The following is a 23235-nucleotide window of genomic DNA, read 5'->3' as shown; positions in this document are numbered from 1 at the left end:
ACAACCACCGGTGAAATAGCTGTAGTGTCACTAACTCACGCTTAGGGGGGAGGAGGCAGGAAGTGTATGTGTGTATGTGTGTGTGTGTGTGTGTGTGTATGTGTGTTTGTGTGTGTGTGTGAGATGAATGTGTCACTTGGCTGTCTGATTAGGACGAGTCTGGCTCCTCTGTCCCACTGTGAGGTCGGCACACCCCCCTGCCCACAAACACACACACACACACACACACACACACACACACACACACACACACACACACACAGCCCCTTGTGTGTGCTGTGTGTGCATGTGACTAACAGCAGGGCTTCCATTTAGTAAAGGTTGACCCTGTCACCTCTACCCACTCCTCCCAAACCTCTGGGCAGTTATAATTCTGGGAGCTCGCCTGAGGCCGTGTGTGTGTGTGTGTGTGTGTGTGTGTGTGTGTGTGTGTGTGTGTGTGTGTGTGTGTGTGTGTGTGTGTTTGTGTGTGTGTCACTTTAGTCGTGTGTGTGCATGTCTGAGTGTGTGTGTGTGTGTGCATGTATATGTGTCTGTTGTGCCACTATCACTATCACAGCTTAACTGTCACTTGTGTGTGTGGATATCTCTGAGTGTGTTCCGTGTCGTGTGTGTGTGTGTGTATGTGAGCATGTCTCTGTGTGTCTATGGAGATAATGACGGGTATTGGAGCTCCAGCCATGTCGGATGTACAGATGAAAGCGACAGGACACACCTGGCCGCAGGTAAGAGTCGAGCGAGAGCAGCTGCAGACTGTGGGGGGCTGTGTGTGTGAATGGCATGCCTGTCTATCTGCCTGAGAGCCCGGCCTCTCTGCCTCAGCCTGGAGTCTCGGCTTAGCTGACTCACGCCCCATGTATGCGAGTGCATGTGAAACCACAACAAGGTGATGTGGGGGTGGAGGTGGGTTGGGGGAAAGTTCCAGACCACGGGCAAACACCAGCATTCGTTAAAGAGGCACCCGCTCATTAAAAATGTACTTTTGCTCTGGTGCTGTAATATGGCCAGTCCAACCCCTCCAGACCAAACCGACCACCACCTCCAACAATAACCCATAATCCCCCTAACCCCAAACACCCACCCACCCACCCCTGCTTGGCTCAGGGCCTGGGAACGGGGATGACATCAGAGATGGCACCTCCTGGAGTGTGTGGAAGCAACACTTAGTGCTGATGGATCCCAGAGCCAGAACACTTATTGTTTGTCCTTTGTTTAGAGCTGTTGTGCATTTATTTGCTAAAAAACAATCCAACAGCTTCTGCAATCCAGGAGGAACTACTAAACCCTCAAGACATGTTATATCAACACAAGAGCTGATATCCTCATTGAAGAATTTCATTTAAATCCCCTCAGGTCATGTTTCATAAGAAGATGAATGTGCTACTTTTAGGAGACCTTCACTTTACGTTGTAGATACAATGTTTTGAAATGAAACCTTTGGCTAAGGTAGTAGTTAGCATTAGCATGTAGTCAGATGTGGGAAGACGCAGGTTCAGAGAGGAAAGTAAGTCCCACGACATATTTGTTCCAACTCTTCACTAAACCAGCTGACTCTAATTAGCACAACTCTTCAGCCAGGTAGATCAGCTAATTTGTGAAACCACCTGTGTTATGTGCACAGGTAGACCCAAACATGGTAGGACCTTTCCTTTCTGAAGGCCGAGTTTTCCACCTGTGCGATGTGGCGATGTCTCTGAGTGTGTGTGGGGTCCTGAGGTGGCACTCACAGCTCGGTGACGTTGCGGGGGATGCCCTTGGGCAGGGCGCGCAGGTGCTTGTTGCTGCAGCGCACCACCGTCTCCAGGCAGGTACACTCGCTGGGGCACTGGGGGCGCGGTATGCAGCTCTGCACATCCTCTTGGCCTGGCACAGGAGAGGAGGAGAAAAAAGAGAGACAAGGATGAAAGAGAGACAAGGATGAAGGAGACAGCGGTGGAAGGGGGGTGACAACGAGAAGATGAGGAAAAAATGGTGAGGGATGCGAGGAAAAAAAAAACCAGACTGAACAAAAGTAGAGGAGTGAAGGACAAAGTGGAAAGGAGCAACGAGAAAGACAAAAGAACACGACGGATGAAAACCAGCAGAGAGGTGGGACGAGAAAAAACAAAAGCCGAAGGGGTAGAGTAGACAGAGACAAAGAGAGAGTGAGAGAGAAGAGACAGAGACAAGTCAAGACAGATGGAGAGAGCCGTCACTACAACTGACAGCTTATTGATTCCAGGGGACAAAGCAAATGGCTGGGCAGGAACGGCGCTGCACTGCGCTTTTGTTCTCCTGGCTCCTGGCGAGCACGCTGTGCCGCCCGCTAATCAATACCATCCGTACGCTGCTATCGACTCCACGCTCGCGCTGGAAGCACTTCAACAGCGAACGGAGCCGACAACCGACAAAAACAGACCTGCCACGGTGTTTGACAGAACTGTTTGGCACCACTTCTCAGTCGAGCTGAACAAAAGTAGAAGGGAAATTTGGTGGAGTGTGACAGTGAGGTGTGTGTGTGTGTGTGTGTGTGTGTGTGTCTCACCCTCTTCGCAGCGGAAGTCTGGGAGTGCCACGTCCTGGAGCGGGATCTCCTTGAGGAACGCTGGCCGCTGGCAGCGTGGGTTGCCTGTGACGATCTTGCGGCTGCGGAGCCAGTCTCCCAGCCATGCCAAACGGCAGTCACAGTTGAAGGAGTTGGCCAGCAGGTTCCTGACAGAACAAAAGAGTTAGGAATAAAAGCAGCGAGCTGTCAAGGGCCTGGGGAAGATCATGGAATCCTTTTTAATACATGCTCATGTTTTCTACCTGCAAAATGATTGAAACCAGATTTAGTCTATCCTGACAGTCATATTCAAATCAACTAGTTCTCTAAGACAGATGCTGCATAATCACTCTGATCAGCAATAACATTAATGTATTCTAGGTCTCATACCACTTTATAAATCATGTTAATTCTACGACAAAACAGCAAAAATGATCTAAGTTAATTTTTACAAGACAAGAAAAAATGGGTGTATCTGAAGTTCATGTGAAATTCAGGTAAAGTTCGTACAGAGTGGAGAGGGTCTGCAAGGTGTCAAAGGCTCCAGGGGTGATGGTGGTCAACTGGTTGTCATAGAGCGACAACAGACGCACATTGTAGAGCCCTGTGAAGCTGTTGTTGTGGATGCAGCTGATGCGATTGTTCCGGAGCATTCTGTTTGAAAGAGAGAGAGAGAGAGAGAGTGTGAAAGAGGCAGAGAGTGAGCAGACAGCCGCTGCTGTCAGTGAACAGGCTGGGGGAATGATGAACGTGGGCGACAGACGGGCTCTGACTCACAGCATACGGAGGCCCTCCAGGCCTTTGAACATGCCGCTGCGCACAGAGTCCAGCTGGTTGGCAGTCAGGTGCAGCTCGATGACAGACGAGGCCCCTTCAAAAGTGCCGTCCTCGATCTCCGTGATCTTGTTGTTACTGAGGTTTCTGTGGCACAAGAGAGAGTCACATCAACACCTTACGCACCAAAGAAGAGAAAGATACACCACATCCAGTGGGTTCCCTAACTGGCATATATGCTTTGATGTAGGAGGCGAATGGGCTTACATTTTCTTGAGCTGCGCGAGGGTCTTGAACACACCGGTGGCCTCCAGTGTGGTGATCTCATTATTGTTCAGGCGCCTGTGGCAGGGGAGAGAAAACAAACAAGGTCAGGTAGGGAGAGAGAGAAAGATAGAGGGAGAGAGAGAAAGAAAGAGGAAAAGAGAGAGAGAGAGAGAGAAAGGATGTCTTGACAGAGGAGGAGACACAGCAGGTTAGTCTTCACAGCAGCAGGGGGAAAATCAAGGGAAGGGGAAGAAAAACAAATCACTGATGCGTGCTCGGCTAATAAGAAATAGCGAGCCAGAAACACAGACCTGTCTAAATGATGCATTTAGAGTTTTTCTTTCGTGCATTTTGCGGTTTGAGAAGGAATCACCATTACCTACTCCCCAAGCTCTTAAACAGAAGGTAAAACAATGCCACGTGGTAACACAAGTGAAAATATGGATAAATCCGTCATCGGCTGCAAAGAGCAGACGAGGGGAGGATAGAAAAGATGAGAGGGGAGATGTAAATCACAGGTGCATTGTGGGTAGCCTTACAACTCGGTGGTGGAGGCGGGGATGTGCTCGGGGACTTTGGTCAGGCGCAGGTTGGAGCAGTCCACCACGTTGGACTCGCAGCGGCACTTGGGTGGGCACACCGGCTCGTTGTTGCACTCGTTGTTCAGACGGCTGTCCTCGGTGCCTGGGGAAGCATCGAGAGAGAGAGAGTGAGAGACGGCGAGCGTTAGGATTAGGCCCCTGGCTCACACTCGCACATCTGCATTCACACGAGGTGATTGACGGATGTATATGTGCACCGCTACAGTTCGCGCTTTTGGGTGGGACGCACGGCCAAAACCATAACTCTTTTTTTTTTTCCCTTCCGAGAAACTGAGCCATAAATGCAACTTGCAATCGATGCAAAAAAAAAAAAAAAACGAGAGGAGAAAGAAGGAAGAAAAACAGCGAGAGCCGCAGAGAGGCTGTGAGAGAGCTGGAGCAGGCGGTGATGGATTGACTCAAACCCCATAATCCTCTCCAAAACCTCTCGAAAAAAACCTACTCACAACTCATAATGGCGTGTCAGCCTGTCTATTCAAATAGCCATTTCTCAGCTCAGTGCGAGCTCACTGTTTGCTGGTGATGACCCAAAGGTGAGCATACACATTCCTTGCCAACACTAGGACAGAGGTGTTTGTGCATTTGTACATGTGTGTGTGTGTGTGTGTGTGTAATCATTAAACGCCTGTCTGTCTGGGTGATATTTCACAGAGGGAGACTGGCTGGTGAGAAACTCTCTCCGAGGAGAGGGGAGGGCAGTGTTCACTTACACAGGTAGATGAGGGGAAACTGTCTGTCAGATCAATTTGGCGGTTTTTGCTGGTGGGAGCAGAGTGGGGCGTGCCGTTTATGGTCTGAGAGAGAAAGGGGTGCACAGGAGATGCGGCTCACAGCTGGAGAGCTGCTTTTTGCCCCAGTGGAGAGGAGAGGAGAGATGAAGGGAAGGAGAGAGGAGAGGTGAGGAGAGGAAAGGAGAGAGGAAGAAAGGAGAGAGAAGAGGAGAGGTGAGGAGAGGAGAAAGAGAGAAGGAGAGCAGAGCAGAGGAGAGGAGAGAAGGAGAGATGGCTGTCCTCAAAGAACAGGAACATGGCTGAGAGACTTCGGCTCTCTCTGCTCACCACTTTCCAGGACTAAGAATAGACGCTATGTGCCAAAGTGCTTGAAGGCCGTTATATAATCGCCATTCAATAATTGAACGTGCAGTATCTACTTGAAGCCACTTTAGAGTTGAGCAGTGTCAGAGTGTGTGTGTGTGTGTGTGTTTGTTTGTATGAGCGTGCATACATGTGTGTGTGTGACTCCTTATTTCACTATGTGTATTAAGAGTGTGTTCGCACTTCATGTGTTGGCACTTCATGTTTTTACAGTTGGTGTGTTTCTCTACTTGCATATGAGTGTACACGCATGTTTCCTGACAAGCTACAAGGATACATGCCATGGCCGACCTTCAATGTGGACATGGGCCCACTTCACCAGGTATGATCTGATACACATGCCTGGATATTTGATGCGATGTGCTGGCCAGATAAGGCCATCACTCAGCGGTATTCCCTAACGTATGCCAGAAGCAGGCAGAAAGAGAGAGAGAGAGCTGGGTCAGACTCTGACGGGCCGCGCCGGCCTGTTAATGGAAATCGACTTTGACACAGTTTTCCCTCTTCCACATCGCAGACGTCACTCCGAGACACCCACTCCCATTCTGAGGGGAAGTTCAAACGCACTAATGATCCTCATTACCGACTGTTGTGACTGAGAGTGACTTTCGGAAATGGCATTTCCTGGTGTTAAAAAGGGAAGAAGAGAAAGAGAGAGAAAGAGAGAGAGAAAGAAAAAGAGAGAGAGAGCGAGAGAGAGGAAGAAAAATGCGCAAGAGGAAACAATAAAGTTCTCGAGAAGGCTTTGATTTTCTAGGATGGCCGGGGAGCGTTTAGTTTCTTTCACTCGATTCAGCGCTCACGCCCCGTGCCCGTCTCCGCTGGGCATTCAGCTCTCCCCACAGCGGAGGGTGAGTCACCGTTGGCAGAGCATCGCAGATAGAAGACGCATATCTCTGAGACAGGACACATACACACACACACACACACACACACACACACACACACACACACACACACACACACACACACACACACACACAGAAACACAGAGAGACACACACAAACACAAACACACACACACAAAAACACACACACATACAAACACACACACACATACAAACACACACACACAGACACAGGACATGTCAGCTGTCCCCCGGCTGTTTATGTTTCACGACTCACTGCGAGGGAGAGGAAGTCCGAGTGAGGGAGCGAGACAGCAGAAAAAGTCAAAAGAGATGATTCTTTGGTGCGATAACTTTTTACCTCTTCCAATGTCAAGAGTTTTGTGTCTCACAGTCAAAAGGTCTCTGCACCACAAGTCTGTCTGAGTTTTGTCTGAGTTTCGTCTCAGAGATCTGGCACTGATACACCAAATCAAACACTGTCTCGCAGGACTTGGCCGAGCGTGCCTCGAGTTTTCATTATTATTAGAAAAGGACAGCATAGCAGCATAAATCAAGCATCCCCTTTCATCTTTTCCAGTGCTTAAATTTCCATTAGAGCCTCTTGCCAATGTCAGCTCTCTATTTCATTCACTTGACTCAAGCTATTTTCTTGGGAGTGCTCTTGTTAAGAGATCCGGAAACATCCTTAGATAGGAATCTTAGTCCTCTGGTGTGCTTTATTTTTCTTTTACTGCGGGAGGGGGGAGGGAGTAGAGAGAGGGGGATAGAGAGAGGTGGGGAGCGGTGGTTGTTCGCCCTTTGCAAGCCTCTTCCTTATTAAAGCCTGACTTCCTCCTTGGCCTTATCTGGAGAACGGCAGTTACACAAACACATAGAGAAAGAGAGAGGGAGAGAGAGAGAGGGGAAGGAAGGGGGGAGAAAGGAGAGGATTCAAGACTAACATGAAGTGGCGAGGAGGCGAAAAGAAGAAAAAGGAAGGAGCCGCTCTCATCAATTGTTAATTGCTCCCCATTAACCGGGCTGTGGGGGTTTACCTCATCTGTTCCCTTAATGCCAAAAAAGCCCTCTACAGATGGAGATCTCCTCGCCTGGCTCACTGCACACTGCAAATGTTCCGTGATAAAGTGATTTAGGAGGAGAGAGAGAGAGAGAGAGAGAGAGAGAGAGAGAGAGAGAGAGAGAGAGAGAGAGAGAGAGAGGGAGAGGACAGGAGATGGGACGGAGAGCTGGGGGTGTCTGTTGGGGGCTTAGAAAAGAGGAGGTGAACAGGAAGTCAAGGAGGCAGGAGAAACAGAGGCTCATGGGAAGCACACGGAAGCCACTCACCTGGGATGAAGTACTGCTCTTTGGCTGTGATGGAGGAGAGAAAAAGCAGTGATATCAGTTAGGGCAGTCAACAGTCAGCAGCATTAGACCCAATCAGCTTTTGCTCTTTGATTTGTTTAGGCTTTGTTTTCTTGTCAAATGTTCCAATTGTAAAAGAGTAGGGGTCTCTGACGAGCTGCCATCCCTGACCGATGCTGAGAGGTGTGCTGTGAAACCTGTGCAGCTGCAGGAGAATGGGGGGTTGGGGGGGGGGATGGGTTCCGCTTGCCTCTCTGCATAACACCACAGCCTGGGAGAGACCAAATAAGTCTCTGCCAGTGTCCACTGGGGATGCCGGCACTTGGACGAGATCAGAGTGAACGCCGGGTTGTAAAACAAGCGCTGATGATTAAGAACCGCAAACAGTGGCGGGTGCCAGGCTGCTAAGCCGTGGCTGTGTGTGTGTGCAAACACACACTCACACACAAAGTGAGTCAACCCCAACTGGGCCGAGGGGAGAGCAGGGGGCAGGCAGAGAGGAGAGCGAAACCCAATCCGTGGGCATGAGGGGGATGAGGTCAGCTTTTGGGTGTTTCCTTTGCTTCATGTGAAGCCAGACACAACGTGTTAATGTGCTAATAAAAGAAAGCAAATGGGAACAAACTGGGGGAGAGGAACAGCCAACCCAAATAATGAAAATCAAATCATTCAAATGGGAAACTTCAACTGGGTGGCACAGTGGCTATTCCAGCAAGTCAAGTGGCACTGCTGGCATCTCCAGAGCACAAACAGAGAGGTGTAGAGGGTGCGCGCCCCCTCCACCCCCCTCACCAATGCTGTGGTGCCAGTCAGGCACAAAATGGTATGACGCTAACGGAAGCTTATGTGTAGCCAGGAATGAGTGCAGACAGTTTATGTGACAGCAAGATGGAGGCAAACATGAGGTAAAGGCAAAAGAGAGAGGGAGAGAGGGAGGGAGATGGAGAGAGAGAGAGAGAGAGAGAGAGAAAGAGAGAGGAGGAAGACTGTAAACGGAGGGATGAAGGTTCACAGGCTTGCTTGGGCTCACCGGAGCAACGGAACTTCTTGCTCTTGATCTGGCCAATGCGCTTGTTGGCCAGGCGCCGAGGACTGGCACAGCGGGCACCGCTGGTCTCGATGGGGTTGGCACGCAGGTAGTCAGCCAGCCACTTCAGATTACAGTCACAGATGAACGGGTTCTGGGCAAGGTGGCTGTTAAGGGACAAAGCAGAAACCCTACCTTAGAAAATGAGCTCATGTACACCAGATGTAATTGGAGATACTGCACATCCCTCGACAAGACGACATTTAACTGTATTAGGTGGACCTAACATTTTGTGTAAATGAAATAATACAAGGTGGACAAGGTGGCATATTTTATTAGTAGTAATAAAGAGGTCCCACCCCCTCTTGAGTCACTTGCTTCGGATGAACTGTCACTGTGATTTATAAACACACACACACACACACACACACACACACACACACACACACACTGCCACATTAAATAACAGTGTGCTGGTTCCAACTGGGACACTGTTCAGAAATAATTCCCTACGGCAACCTCTGGTTGATGCAGTTTCCTTTTATTTGACAAGGCCTCTTTTCCCTACAGACGTGCTCTTGCAACTCCATTTTTTTCTCACATATACTGGACACCAGCCTAATTCTATAACATGTGCCAACTATGTGTCCAGTAAACTATGCCTGTCCTGTTGCTACCCAGTCTCTTCCCAGTGTCCCTCTGTGCCCGATGGTTAAATGGCCCCTCACTAACAGTGGCATGGAAGCTATGCAGGGATGCATGGTTACGGTCATTCCAGGTCTGAGGCTAATGCCAGAGCATGGCACAGCCTGGCCAATGAGCTCTAAGTCTATTTTTACCCATTACCTTGAATTCTGGGTAAAAATAAATATCACTTTAACTGATGGACTCAACACCCCATCTCTGTACCCCCCACCCACCACGTACACATACACATCTTACTTCCTCCTAATCCCCGCCAAAAAATCAGAACAAAACAAACAATATTTTCATTTAGCAGTTTGGTGTGTTTGAGTGCCTGTCTGGTTGAAGCAGGGGACAAGCTTTCAGAGCCTGAAGTGGCAGCACCACACACATGTGCGTGCAACAGTGGTGAAAAAACGTCGCTATCCATGTCATGGTTGCCATAGCGGATGCGTGTTTGTGTGGGGTTCAGCCTGTCACAGTGGCACCAGGAGAGGCATAGCAGAGATACATTATGTGCCCTTGGTGAAGAGGAACTCTGACCCCCAATGAAGAAAAGAAACACTGTAACGTACACAGTGGAGGAATGGTAAGAGAGACACAAAGAGAGAGAGAGAGACAGAGAGAGAGAGAGAGACAGAGAGAGAGAGACACAAAGAGAGAGAGAGAGACAAAGACAGAGAGAGAGAGAGAGAGAGAGACAAAGACAAAAAAGACCATGTGAGAGGGAGCGTGAGAGAGACAGAGAAAAGTAAAGGAGAGAGAGAAGAAGAAAAGGTTGCAACCTAAAAATAAATCAAAGTGTGCGGGCTCCTACCACTGTGGCATTGTCTCTCGTGTTACAGGCTTGACGTTTACTGTTGCATAGGGAGGTGTGTGTGTGTGTGTGTGTGTGTGTATGTGAAGCATGGATGGCTTCGACCGCCCGCAGGCCTGAAATTTCCAGCCTGAGAGATTTATGCTGCACTTTACATCTCCATTCCATTCCTATGTTATTAGGGCACACAAAGGTGTAAACAATGTGTGTTGTCACATGTTTTATGGTGACAGTTCAGTGTGTACATTTGTTTGTGAATGTGAGGGTGTGTATGTGTGCCTGACCCCTTTTGCTAGTATGTATGTATGCATGTAGGCCTATGTATACGTATGTGTCTATGTGTGTTTGTGTGTGTGTGTGTGTGTGTGTGTGTGTGTGTGTGTGTGTGTGTGTGTGTGTGTGTGTGAGAGAGAGAGAGAGAGAGAGAGAGAGAGAGAGAGAGAGAGAGAGAGTGCCTGTGACCTGTTAGTCTGAGAGTATTTTGTTTGTGTGTACCCCATACAAATAATTATGCCTCTAAGTTCATGTGCATGCGAGCACTTCTGAGTTTGTTTGTGTTGTGTTTGTGCGTGCGTGCCTATGTAAGTTTGCTCTGAGGATATGTATTTTGAGGCCCTGCAATGGTCTGTATGTGTGTGTGTTTGTATGTGTGTGTGTGGTGTGCGTGTGTCATGCTTGTTGACGAGTGTGGGCCTCAAAGCCGAGGCGGCGCACTCTCACAGGGTCTGGATGGCACGCAGCGAGGCGAAGGTGCCCTTGGCCAGCGTCTGGATCTTGTTGTCGTACAACGACAGCAGCGAGAGGTTCTGCAGGTCCTGGAAGGTGTTGGCCCGCACGCAGTGGATCTTATTGGCATTCAGGAGCCTGAGGGTACACACGGAAAGACAAGCAGAGAGAGAGAGAGAGAGAGAGAAGGGGTCATAAAGGACAAACGGCGAGCATTTTTCGATTACAGGCGGTAATGAACTGCGTTAAGTTGTATTGATTCAGCATGCAGGGCCGAGCTGGTCGCTGTGGCGGTTGCGTAAGTGTGTTGTCCTCTCTGAAGGACTTCTTACTCCCACTAACTCACAGCAGCTGCAGGGCGTACAGGCCATCGAACACTCCCTTTGGAAGTTCCGTGATCTTATTCCCATACAGGACCCTGCGAAGCACACATAAAGACACATACACACACACACACACACCGCACACACAAACACGCACACACACACACAAGAGAGACACACATACTTTATAAACCACATCAGTGCGCCGGTTGATCGAGCTGATGGATACATTCTGGCGTGGCGTTTTGGCTCAGGTCAAAAACGTCCGAGGGATGCACGCAGGGTTGCGCGGCGTGTTTATTGTGCTAGCCCGACGTTGTTTATTTTCAGAGACAGATCTGCATCGGTGCAGCGCCCGGACGGATCTGCCCTGGCCGGCCAAAACAGGCGCCAGGAGATCCATTCAGATAAGTTCAGCTATTTACATGACCACTCACACATATATACACTCAATTAATCACACGCCAGAGAGAGCACACAAGCACATATGCACAAACACACACACACACACACACACTGTCTCTGTTTTTACTCACATACATAGTCATACATACATACACACACACACACACACACACTCATGCAGTCACACACACGCACACACAGACACACAGACATCTCTACGCATATTCTTTTGACAAGCAATCCAAACTCACAGTGAGTTGAGGGAGCGCAGGCCCTGGAAGGCGTCGGGGGCGATCTCGGAGATCTGGTTGTTGCTCAGGTCTCTGTGAAACAAAGAGGACACAGGATCACTCACTCACTCATGGTGGGGGGTTTGACCCCTGCCTGGCCTCGCTGCCTGCAGACAGCAGAACAGAGCCCTTGTTCTGAGTGCCAGGAGAGGAGGAATCATCCCACACGCATAGGCACATACATACACACACCCATACACATACATACAGTACACACACACACACACACACACACACACACATACACACACACACACACACACACACACACACACACACATGCACACACACACACACACAGACAGACAGGATGGATCAGAATGCTCTCATCACATACTCAGGCTGACATCCAATCCTCCTGAGGGGATGAGGTGTGTGTGTGTGTGTGTGTGTGTGTGTGTGTGTGTGTGTGTGTGTGTGTGTGTGTGTACGGGGTTGAGGTTGGCTCTGTGGGCCTGCTGGCACAACTATTTCCACCCCCGAACCCCCAGCCCTGGACCACTTCATCGTTGGCGGTTGCCCACACTCGGAGCAGCGCGCGTGGACACATGGAAATAGTTTCTGCGGGGGCCCTGACGTTGCGCAGCGACTGGAGCCCCAGGTATGCCAGAGGCCGCAGGGTTCAGGGTGGCGTTCCAAACCCGCTGCAGCGCGGCCTGCTCGGGGGGTACTAATGGACCGTGCGGTTCTGGTCTACGCCGAAGAAGCCCAAGCCCTTTAATAGGAACTTCAGGCCTGAGGCCTGGCTGCAAACCGCTGTGGGCATCCCCCTCTCAACAGGCTCGCGCTAGGAGTGTGTGTGTGTGTGTGTGTGTGTGTGTGTGTGTGTGTGGGAGTGAGCCCACGGGCTTTTAATAGAAATTGTGCGCAACAATACAGATGGCCCCAAGTCTTGTACAGACACACAGACTGGCCGTCCCGCTGTGAGGCCCAAGCTCTGTCTAATATGGGGCCCCTATTGTAAAAATAAATGCCCTCTCTGTCAGTTCTCTTATTTTGGGGAAAGGTTCTGAGGTTTTTACGTAAAAAGTCTACTGGGAGGATAATATGTGTCTGTGTTTCTGGATGTGTGTGTTTGAGTTCTGGTGTATGAGTACCTAAGTGTATGTGTGTATATACTATATAGTCTGGGTATGTGAGTGTGTGTATGTGTGTGAGAGAGAGAGTTTCAAACCACTGCACAGGGATGTCAGACCATCTCACACACACCCTGCTGTCAGTGGTCCGGTTCAACCAGAGGTCCACCCCCCCCCTCAGAGTGGAGCTGGCAAAGACAAGTTTGACGTCCTCGCTGACCAAGAACAGGAGCGCGCGTCCCTTGCAATGTCAAGACAGCCGAGCGCCTCATTGTGTACACAGGGCCGCCGGTAAATGGGTCATCCTATTTATATCTACAGGAATTTGAGCGGGATGCCGTCGGGATGGGTCCCTGTGTTTTACCCCGTCAGGGCCAGCGTGTGTGAGGCAAGACAGCCAATGTGGATGGGGGGGGGGGAGTAGTGTGTGTGGATGGGGCTGGCAGGCTCCATTGGCTCTGTGACTGAACACAGGCAGCTGAACAAGCAGTGGGAAGTGTTTGTGTGTGTGTGTGTGTGTGTGTGTGTTTAAGTTGGGGGTGGGAGGGAGGTTGGAGTGGTGGAAAGGGTTATTTTTGTACACAGGTTAAGCTGCAGTGCTTGTTTGTGTACCAAGTCAACACATCACCAAAGGGGATGACTTTGTCCCCCACCCCCACCAAACCCTCCAATAACTCTTAGATCATTTCTCTAATAACTGGGGGATACTTGAGAGCCTCAGCTCAGCTAATGTATGAGGTGGTTTGTGGCTGTCATGGAGCACTGCAGCTGAGGGATCCTTAGACAATGATCTGCTGTGGAGGAGACCAAAACGAGTTGTGTGTGTGTGTGTGTGTGTGTGTGTGTGTGTGTGTGTGTGTATGTGTGGTGGGGGGCTGTCACTCTGGCTGAGCGCTCGTCCTCAGCCTTGGCCATACCCTGTAATCGTCTCGCCCACAATTTATAAAGTGCTAAGCGACCTGAGCGGTAGCAAGCCTGCTTACCCTCCTTATGGGGAGACAGACATGAAGAGCAGACTAAATGTACTCATGTAAACACCAGGGGAATGGCACTTATGTTTGAGGTCATCGAGAAGCAGATGGTTTGATCGTGAGAATGAGCAGCCCTGTGGATGGTTGCCATGCAAATGAATTCAATCAAAGACAAGAAAACATGGTCAATTTAGAAGCTTTTCTGAGGTGTTGGTGTACTCACATCCGGCGGAGTTTCTTGTAGGGAGAGAAGGCCCCGGGAGGGACGGACTTGATTCCGTTCTGTTCCAGACGTCTGTGGAATGAGAGCGAGAGACAGAGAGAGAGAGAGAGAGAGAGCGAGAGAGATGGAAGAGAGATAGACAGAGGAACAGAAATGTAGTCAGGCAACCAGACAACAAAGAGCGCCATGGCAACAAGACTCATTAAAGCGCGATCACTCCAGCCAGATTGTGTAATTGGTCAGGTGTTGCTTATTTCCTAAATGCTTTGGGCCCCTCCAGCGTGGCATGTAGACAGTGAATGGTTATTTATCAACTGTGAATAGAAATGGAATTCATTGTATCGCTAAAAAAGCAGCGAGGTCCATTTGCATACTTGTTTGCACTGGGGTGGCCATTGTCTCGCTGCTTGTCAGTCTAGATGGAGCCCACTATGGTAGTGCATTTCAACTAGACTTCTCCTCTCCTCCACGGTATGGCAAGACCTCGACCAGAGAACAGCGCTACTGATATCGTTGTCCTCTTTTCACACTGACATGTCTATTACAACTCAGCATCTCTAATCGCCTTCAAGAAATAACTTGCAGAGAAATTTTGTTCTCTACTATGAGAAATAAAATCTAATTAAATGAGATTAAATAGTTTGAAGCGAATTATTTATCACCTGTCTTATTTACATAGCAGCCAGCTCAGTCTTATTTCAGTAGCACACAGGTAAATACAAAGCACAGGCAAGGATTTATTGGAGAGGTGAGGTATACAGTGGCTGTATGTGTGTGTGTGTGTGTGTGTGTGTGTGTGTGTGTGTGTGTGTGTGTGTGTGTGTGTGTGTGTGTGTATGTGTGTGTGTGTGTGTGTGTGTGTGTGTGTGTGACTATGGGCTAGGTGAATAACAGGCATGTTAAGTGACTCTGTCAGCAAGGCTAAGCTGGGTGTCAGGTCTGTAATCCTACAAACTGGCTGCCACTTGTGTTTTCAGTCACACTCTCTCTCTCTCTCTCAAACACACACACACACACACACACACACACACACACACACACACTGACACACACACTGACACACTCTCTGACCCTTAAAGTATATGCTACACGAATAAACCACCAATAACCTGCTGTCCAACAATCTTCCTACGCTATATCAGCAACACATACAAGAGAACAATGAGTGAAAAACATCAGATCTGAGAAAAACAAAAACATGTTTAACAGTGAGGTTCTCAAATCCCTATAACACACATTTGTGGCTTAGGGTTACGGTCCTCTAAATGGTTCCACTAAAAAGAATATTAAAAACCACAAGTGGTTCTGGGAGCGTTTCCACTTACAGATGACCATTAGGAGCACTAGTTTTGTGCCACACACAATAATCCCTCCATATTTAGATATACAAGGCTCAAATCCAAAGTCTCAATCCTGTTACTCCTCCAGCTACTCCCTGGTCCACCTGTTTTAGTATGTTCCTGAGAATGTGCTTGTGTGTGTTATTGCTTGATTTGTGTGTGTAGATGTGTATATATGTGCATGTGTATACACACTTTTGTGTGTGTGTGCGCGTGTGTTAGTGTGTATGTATATGCACAGTTAGTGTGTACACTAGTATGTGTGTGTGTGTGTGTGTGCATCCATAGAGCGAAGCTGCGTTGGCCCTTGGACCTCTCGGCCGGACGTCACAGATCGTCCTTATTAATCACATGTGTGGCTCTGGCAGTCAAGCGAGATCCATTCACGGTGGAAACCTTCAGGAATCACGAGCCATAATCAGCATCAGATGGTGCTGGAGAAGAAAAAAAAAAAGTCTAGGGATGCAATAAAGGGGTTTTTTCCCCCGTCTTTCTTCTTTGCGTGGCTCTGAAAATCCCATTAGTAGCAGTGAGGGGGCTCGGCTGCGTTTTAAGGGGCTGGAGCTAATAGGACTGCGTTGTGTTTTGATTTGACATTTTCCCCCCTCTTCGTCCAGCTCTGAGCGTGCGCAACAGAGCCGAATAGGCAGCTGCCTCCGAGACTGCGGCAGCTCAATCCCCCCTAAGCCTTATTAAGGCAGGCATTTTAAAAGCTGTGAAGTGACCTATAAATAAAAAGCATTTTTGTTCAGTGCCAGACTTGCTAGGGGTATATCAGCATCTGCTGCAGAGCAGTGGACACACTGGACACACAAGTCAAATGCAGTGGGCACCTGAGTGTTGGGGACCTGGTCAGGTTGATTGGGGTTGTGAGTGTGTCTGTAAGACTGATGTATATGATTTTGTAGAGAAATACGAATAGACAAACAAAAATATGTACAGTAAGTTATCACTATTATTACCACATTATTACAGTAAAAGTAAAGTCTACTGTCATCACTGATGATGTATCCAAGTAGTATCTCCTGTTGTTTTCACGAAACTTTATCAATAAGGTGAAAAATCATATAAAATGTGGTAGGAATAAAATGCTCATAATAATAAGTATTTTTCTGAAAAACTCATTCTAAAAGATACCCCACATTTTGTTATTGCCAAGTTCCTTGTCTGCTGGGGGGCGACAACATTTTATTGCAAGGCCGAAATATTTTTCAATTAAGTCCCATCCTTCCCCTCAAAGAAAAACATGCACTTATATAGAAATATAGCAAAGCAATTTAAATTCTTTGGATTGTCGCAATTCCTGACCACAGGGATATATCCAGAGATTCCTGTGGTGGTCATGTTCGCGGAGCTACTGCTCGCTCTTTATTTATACGTGCACGTCGCATTGGATTTACTGCAGTGTCACTGCGACTGTGGCTTGTGTGTCTTTACCATGAGTCAGGCAACGTTGCCAAGTGGCTTTAGGTCCTTCTTTCATCAACTGTCTGGACCGAACAGATCCCTGGGAAGAGGGTTCAGGCTTAGACTGGCGTGCCACCACTGAGTGAGTGTGTGTGTGAGTGCGTGTTAGAGCACAAGTGCACATGCATATGCAAGTGTAAGTGCATGGTGTCTGGAAAAGTCTACAAGCAAGAAATGCGTGGGTGGGTGTGTGTGTCAGGGAGTGTGCGTGACTTTTTATGTGTGACAACGCACCCCAAGGGAGACAACAGTGTCTTTCTCAGGGAGAGAAAGAGAGAAAGAGAGAGAGAGAGAGAGAGAGAGAGAGAGAGAGAGAGAAAGCGATAAATCAATAGCTACCCCGGCTTGCAGCCCGCTCACGAAAAAGGGATCAGGTGATGAATATGTGCGCTTGGAGGCGGCAGATTGGAATCGATTAGGCCCTGGGACAAAAGCCTCTCTCCATCTCTTTCACACACACACACACACACACACACACACACACACACACACACACACACACACACACACACACACACACAGAAAGAGCAGTCCACTGGGGGATTGATTCTTCTGTCCACACAGACAAGTGACAGTTTGCTACCAAGGGGAGGGGAAAAAAAAGAAAACGAACAAAACAAATCTTTTAAACTAACCCTCAGGTGGATAATCAATGCACCTGATCCCATTAATCAGCGGTAAGCATGGGTTTCATTATACAGGAGCAACTAATGGCTTTAACTATTCGACTGCTGGGGATGGGGGGATGCAGACGGACGTGAGAACACATAGTAATCAAAGCTACATCGCAGGGCTTTCTGCAATCCAGGCAGACATAATAACAGAGATTTTAATGACACCCTCACTTGCGCAATTGGCTCGGGTAAAAAATAGCAACTGTCTAAATCTGTGGGACATCTAAATAGAGACGTGAGCGCAGAATAGGAGCCAAATGATGTGCAACTGTAAAAGTTCCAAAACAGCTTTCCTCAAGAAGAAGAAGAAGAAACAGGCTTCAAAGTGTTTAACCATTCCTCCTAATATTCACAGTAACCCCCCACCACACACACACACACACACACACACACACACACACACACACACACATAAAAATGGAGGGAAAGAAAAAAACCTTCAGAGTGAACAAATGTTGCAAATTCCCATCAGAGAAAAAAAATAATGACTGCAGAACTTCTGCAGCTCATTAGGGCCAAATGAGTCTGCTGCTGGTTTTCTTGAGAAGCTGCCTGGCTCCTCAGTGTGGCTCAGACTGATTTGATAATGAACTAAAGTCCCAAGAAATGCTGGACACGGGAGGCAGAGACACAACCAGAACTAAAACTAAATAAGCATCATATTCTGTGACACACATACACACACACACACACACACAAACACACACACAGAGTCCTAGTGGAACGGTAAGCTGGGACCAGTGAGGGTCGTTCGGAGGGAGGAGGGGAAGGAGGCTGGCGAAGTGATAAAAAACTTCAAACAAAAGCGCAGGAGAGGAAGGTGGATGTCTGCCTTTCACTCAGCCGTGGCCAAGCTTGTAAAGTGCCGCCGCCTGAACACCAAACTCCCCAGAGTAGACACTAATCTTTTGCCTTTTGTCTTCGCAGTGGTTCAACGCCTGAAAATGTGGGCCTGGTTTATTATTTAATGTTTTTCCCCTCCTTCTCCATCTCTCAGTATCCTTTTTTCTTCCTCTACAACTGTTACATTTCACTACGATATTTCATCTCCACTGACAGGATTACAACAAACTCACGACGGGATAAAGCTACTTGATGGCACGTATTACACTGCTCTATCTGCAAAAGGGTTCTCTGAACAGATACAGTGTATCATGCATCAAAAAAAGGCAACAAAAAAAGGACTCTGCGATAGGTGCTAGGCCGTTTGTTTTCAGAGAAGTCATGTTCAGAGAAGTGGGTGAACAGACTGGAGGCTGAGGGCCAAAAAGAACACTCTGTAGGAGTGTGAGGGACAGCGTGAAGCTCATCCCAAAAGCAGCCAGTGCTTTAGACAGAGCTGATAGTCTTCATCTTGAGTAAGTGAGTGGCTGCTGTTTGGAACATGTCGCTTCCACCAGGTCTTCCAGTGGCCCCCCATGAGGACGCGCCACTGCTGGGGTTGTAGAACCAGCCAAGGCACACTTCAAACACGTCCCATCACCCTCACCACCAGCCCTCAGCACCCTGCCTGCCTGCCTGCCCGGGCTGCCCGGCTCTCGTGCCACTTTCTCTCTCCTCGCATGCCCGCCCGCCCGAGCGTCTCCCTCACCAAAGCACTGAAAATAGGTCAGGGTTGTTAAGGAACACCCATGCTGGGAGTGTATTTTTAAATGGGCCTCTTTCTGAGAACTCAAATGAGGAAATGAGTTCACTCATCTCATGCCTTCAAGTCCCCCTTTTGATAAAGTTTTTCAGCAGAATGATGGTGTGTGTGTGTGTGTGTCATTGTGTGTGTGTGTTTCTGTGTGAGAGCGAGGGAGTGTCCCTCACCTTTGTGATCTGATATCCCCAGGAGGATGTGTGTGGCCCGTGGGGTAGACTTCAACAAAGAGCCATACAAGTGACACTTTCGCCTCAATTACCTCATATTAACTTCAAATGTCATCTGTGTGTCACCACATATGAGGACAAAAAAAAAAAACAGCAAGTGAAAAGAACAAAACAAACTGTTTTTTTTTCTTTTCTCACCGACAAATGATCAAAGCTGTGAAGCAGAGGCCAAACTGCTATTATAGCAGCAGTGCTGTAGTTTCAATGTCAGTGTTGATATCATCTCAATGAGGAGTGAAAAACGAGATGACTCTTCTGAGGATGTGCCATGATGGCTTCCTTTGTGACGGTCCAAGTGTGGACAGATGCATGCGGTGCTAATATGGCCACCCAGAGACTCGGGACAGGATATGCAAGGACGCCGACGAGTGACACCCGCCTGTGCTCGACTGGGTCGTTTGGCTGCGAGCAGAAAGACGATAAAACTTCCTCACACATGTCCGGCTGAGTTTTTATGTGGGGGTCACTCTGAGAAACTTAGCAAAGCTTCACTTCACTATCTTAGTTCACTTTTGTTTTAGTAGACTTTTATACAAGCTGTCACATATCTAATGTATGGGGCAGGACAGCCTGCCACAACTATGAGAAGGTTTCAAAATATGTTGAGATGGTGCACTTGTCTTGGTTCCAAGACACGCTCAAACATCAAGCATTGCCTAATATTTACATCTCCAAGATTATCACCATTCCATTTTTTATAATATTATGCGTCATAACCATACAAGTCACAATTGCATGCTCATGACACAAACTGTGCTGATTTACTGTATGTCTGATATATTCCAGCTATCAAAAATACTGAGAGATACAAAAGTACATTGAGTCTAATCAAATGCCAGATTGACTTAGAACACAGAGGATTATCAGGACGCAAAATATGCATAACACCTCCTAGAGAAAAATGAAAAGCCATGTGTAAAAAGCCACATTTGATCCGTTACATCACTTTGCAGAAGGTTAAGCACTGATTGAAAGTGATGTGTATCCTGATGTAAGCCATTGTTTTCAGACAGGACTGCTTTGTTCATGTGCACACCCTGGGGGTGGGAGTGGGAGGTCAAACTGCAAAAATTACATCCCAGTTGTTTAAAAGTATTTTGACATCTACATTCCCAACCTTACAACTTACAGTACACTCCCAACCTACTGTACATCATTTTCAAATTATCTGACCATTTCTGCAACAGTAGGGTCACCCAGAACACCTCACTTCTCCACTGATATTTGGCCTTTGTCACCGTGTCAGATCCCCTGCACAGTCTCAATCCTATTCACGTCCACCCACTCCATGTGTGCAGAATTAAGACAAGGCCAGGGGCCTGGGGGGGGGGGGGGGGGGGGGCATCTGTATTTTTAGTGATAGTGATTACCCTTCACAGGGGAATTGTCAAAAGGTGGCTGTCGATTGACGTGTCAGGCACCCTTGGCTGAGACGCAGCTGGTTTGCAGAGCGTCTGCTTGCATTCCAGGGATTGGCGGACTGAGTGTCAATGGATCTGGGGTCATGTGGGTTAATGCTGAAACAGATGTATGCGGATAAACACGCTAAAGAGGCTGCTGGCGGACTGGATGGTGATTATGAGGCTCATAGTCTGAGTCTGCCATTAACGGGAATGCTTCCCATGGGTGGGAAAGTGAGATGCCACAGGCCTTAAAAATACAGTGTGCTCTGGAGGGAGAGATATGTACTGTGTTACGCTTGAGAGAGAGCCATGCAGATGTGGGGAACCCAGGTCTCCCTTTAAAATAATATATCAGCTTGCAGGTCTCCTGACACAAACTACTGGGGGTGGTGGGATTAGGTTTCCTTTTTTCCCTCTCTTTTTCTCACTCAACCCTCTCTCTCTCTCTCTCTTATTTTCTCACACACACAGACACAGACACACACACACACACACACACTCCTATTCTTTGTCTTCCATCACTGCCCTATCTGTTTATGGATCAATATATGAGCTGGGAGATTCGGCTACTTACATCTCGGCCATGTTATCAGGCAGGTTGGCAGGGATAGCGGTCAGTCCCTTGCCCCGGCAATCCACGATGTTGTTGCTGCAGGTGCACATGGCGGGGCAGGAACCGGCCGACAGACTGCAGGACGGGGCGCCTGCACTCTCCAAGTGGCCTGGAAGAGGTGGAGCAGGGCACAGCAGGTGAAGCAACGATAACAACATGGACAACACAAGCAGGTTAAACACGCAAAACACTTCACATGGCCGACTCTTGGAGATGTAAACCCTTTTAGGCCTTTCTATAGCGGAGCCACACGGCGGAGTCATACTTTTAAGACCATTTTACAGCCTGATACTGGTGAATAATTCACGATGGGACGTGTGTGTGCTTAGTGTGTGGTATGCATTTACACTTGGTACACTGAGTACTCATACTGTATATCGTGTACTGTTCCAGGGTCAGGTGATGAGGTGTTTTGAGGTCACAGAACCGTGTTTTTGTGTAAAGTGCCGTTTCCCTCAGCGCCACAGGGTCTCTGGGAAACCTCTGATGGTGGCGATTCATTGGTCAAATACGGAGAAAAATACGGATTATGCTTTCCACAGAGGATTTCTCATGAGGATCATGGAGGAGAGGGGAAATAATGTGGACGTGGGGAACATGCTCGGGCAAAAGCTTTTCTACATGTATGGATTATCCCTCACATGACTGTCTAGATACATACATGAAAGGACGTATATTTCCTACTTAGAAAACAGAGCTTCAATCTACAGTTCATTACATTTCAAATCACTCTGATGATACACAATATTATAATAGATGGCAATTATAAAGCGGCATTTCAAGGCCATTTTGGATCACTCTTGGCTGAGGACTCCCTGAGGACCGTCTTAAGGACTGTCCTACGAAATGTCTTACCATGTAACGGAGTGCGTGGGGAGGACATGTTAATTTAATCCATTGATCTCGTTATGCACCACTAGGTTTGTGCTCCGTGAAGCAATTCTGCCAGGAATACTTGGGATTGTGCAAGTTCAGCTCTTTCATTCTTACACTCGTGTGCTTGTTCTTGAAACCAAAGGCACCATCATTTGCATACAGTGTACACATCCCTTGACATTCTCTTCCGGTACCTTCTCTTTTTTTCCTCAATAACATTCTGACTCTGTCAGAAGTAGTGCATGCGCTCCACAATATGCACAGTCTAACCCAGAAAGGCAATAAAACAGACTTTTAAATGTGCTAATTTGCCGCTTATAAATCTACAGGGTTTTGGGTTTTATTTCTTTTTTTTTCACCCTCTCTCGCTCTTTTTTATTTGAAAACCATGAATATTTGATTGGTGCTCTCTCTGAGTTCTGGTTGAGCTGGCTGCAACAGGGGGCTGCCTACTGGTTTATTTATAACTGGAGAAACCCATCCAGTGGACTGGGAGACGGCCTGGCGTGCTGCAGCCTCAGCACTGGGACACGATGAGCTGCCTGGGAAACAGGACAGAGGGACGGAGAGAGAGAAAAAGAGAAAGAGAGAGAAAGAGAGAGAGAGAGAGAGATGAAGTGGGAGGGAGAAGAGTGAAAGACAAGTTGGGAGAAGAAGAGGGAACACGGCCAGGTGAAATGGAGGAGAGGAGAGAAATGATGAAAAGAAGAAACAATGGAGGAGCTGGACAAAGAAGAAACACAGAGAAAGAGAGAGAGAACAGAGTGAGTGAGAAAGCTGAACAAAGGGAAGACAGGAATAGACAGAAATGAGAGGGAAAGTTGGAGAAAAGTAGCGAGAATTGGAAAAGGAGAGCAAGAAAAAGTGGAAAAAGTGAGTGAGTAAAAGAGCTAGAAAGAGAGAGGGTGAGAGAGAGAGAGGGACAGAATAGACGGCGAGCTGGGACTAGCGTGAGTAGAGCGGCGTGATCCTTGAAATACCAGGCAGGCCTG

General features: G+C 48.1%; 1 protein-coding gene across 2 annotated transcripts in view; it reads right to left on the bottom strand.

Moving 5' to 3' along the window:
• LOC143124064 (slit homolog 1 protein-like) overlaps window positions 1-23235 on the bottom strand; it is a 104165-nt gene that overhangs the window by 16268 nt on the left and 64662 nt on the right. Inside the window, exons 9-21 of one of the 2 annotated variants that reach the window (XM_076285336.1) lie at window positions 21329-21476; window positions 13999-14070; window positions 11690-11761; window positions 11057-11128; window positions 10705-10848; window positions 8487-8650; window positions 7439-7462; window positions 4105-4249; window positions 3566-3640; window positions 3302-3445; window positions 3035-3178; window positions 2525-2691; window positions 1728-1863 (exon numbers count right to left, since the gene is read on the bottom strand). In XM_076285336.1, the coding sequence (XP_076141451.1) occupies window positions 1728-1863; window positions 2525-2691; window positions 3035-3178; window positions 3302-3445; window positions 3566-3640; window positions 4105-4249; window positions 7439-7462; window positions 8487-8650; window positions 10705-10848; window positions 11057-11128; window positions 11690-11761; window positions 13999-14070; window positions 21329-21476 (1507 nt within the window). The remainder of the gene's footprint in view (window positions 1-1727; window positions 1864-2524; window positions 2692-3034; window positions 3179-3301; window positions 3446-3565; window positions 3641-4104; window positions 4250-7438; window positions 7463-8486; window positions 8651-10704; window positions 10849-11056; window positions 11129-11689; window positions 11762-13998; window positions 14071-21328; window positions 21477-23235) is intronic. The other variant, XM_076285337.1, reaches the window with a different exon arrangement.

This window comes from Alosa pseudoharengus, unplaced genomic scaffold (assembly GCF_046254945.1).
Source record: "Alosa pseudoharengus isolate Yale_2024_CS ecotype anadromous, Long Island Sound unplaced genomic scaffold, YU_APseudo_1.1 YU_APseudo_1.1_scf_15, whole genome shotgun sequence".
Taxonomy (NCBI): domain Eukaryota; kingdom Metazoa; phylum Chordata; class Actinopteri; order Clupeiformes; family Clupeidae; genus Alosa; species Alosa pseudoharengus.
Note: the sequence above shows the minus strand (reverse complement) of the source record. Positions and strands in the feature narration are given on the sequence as shown.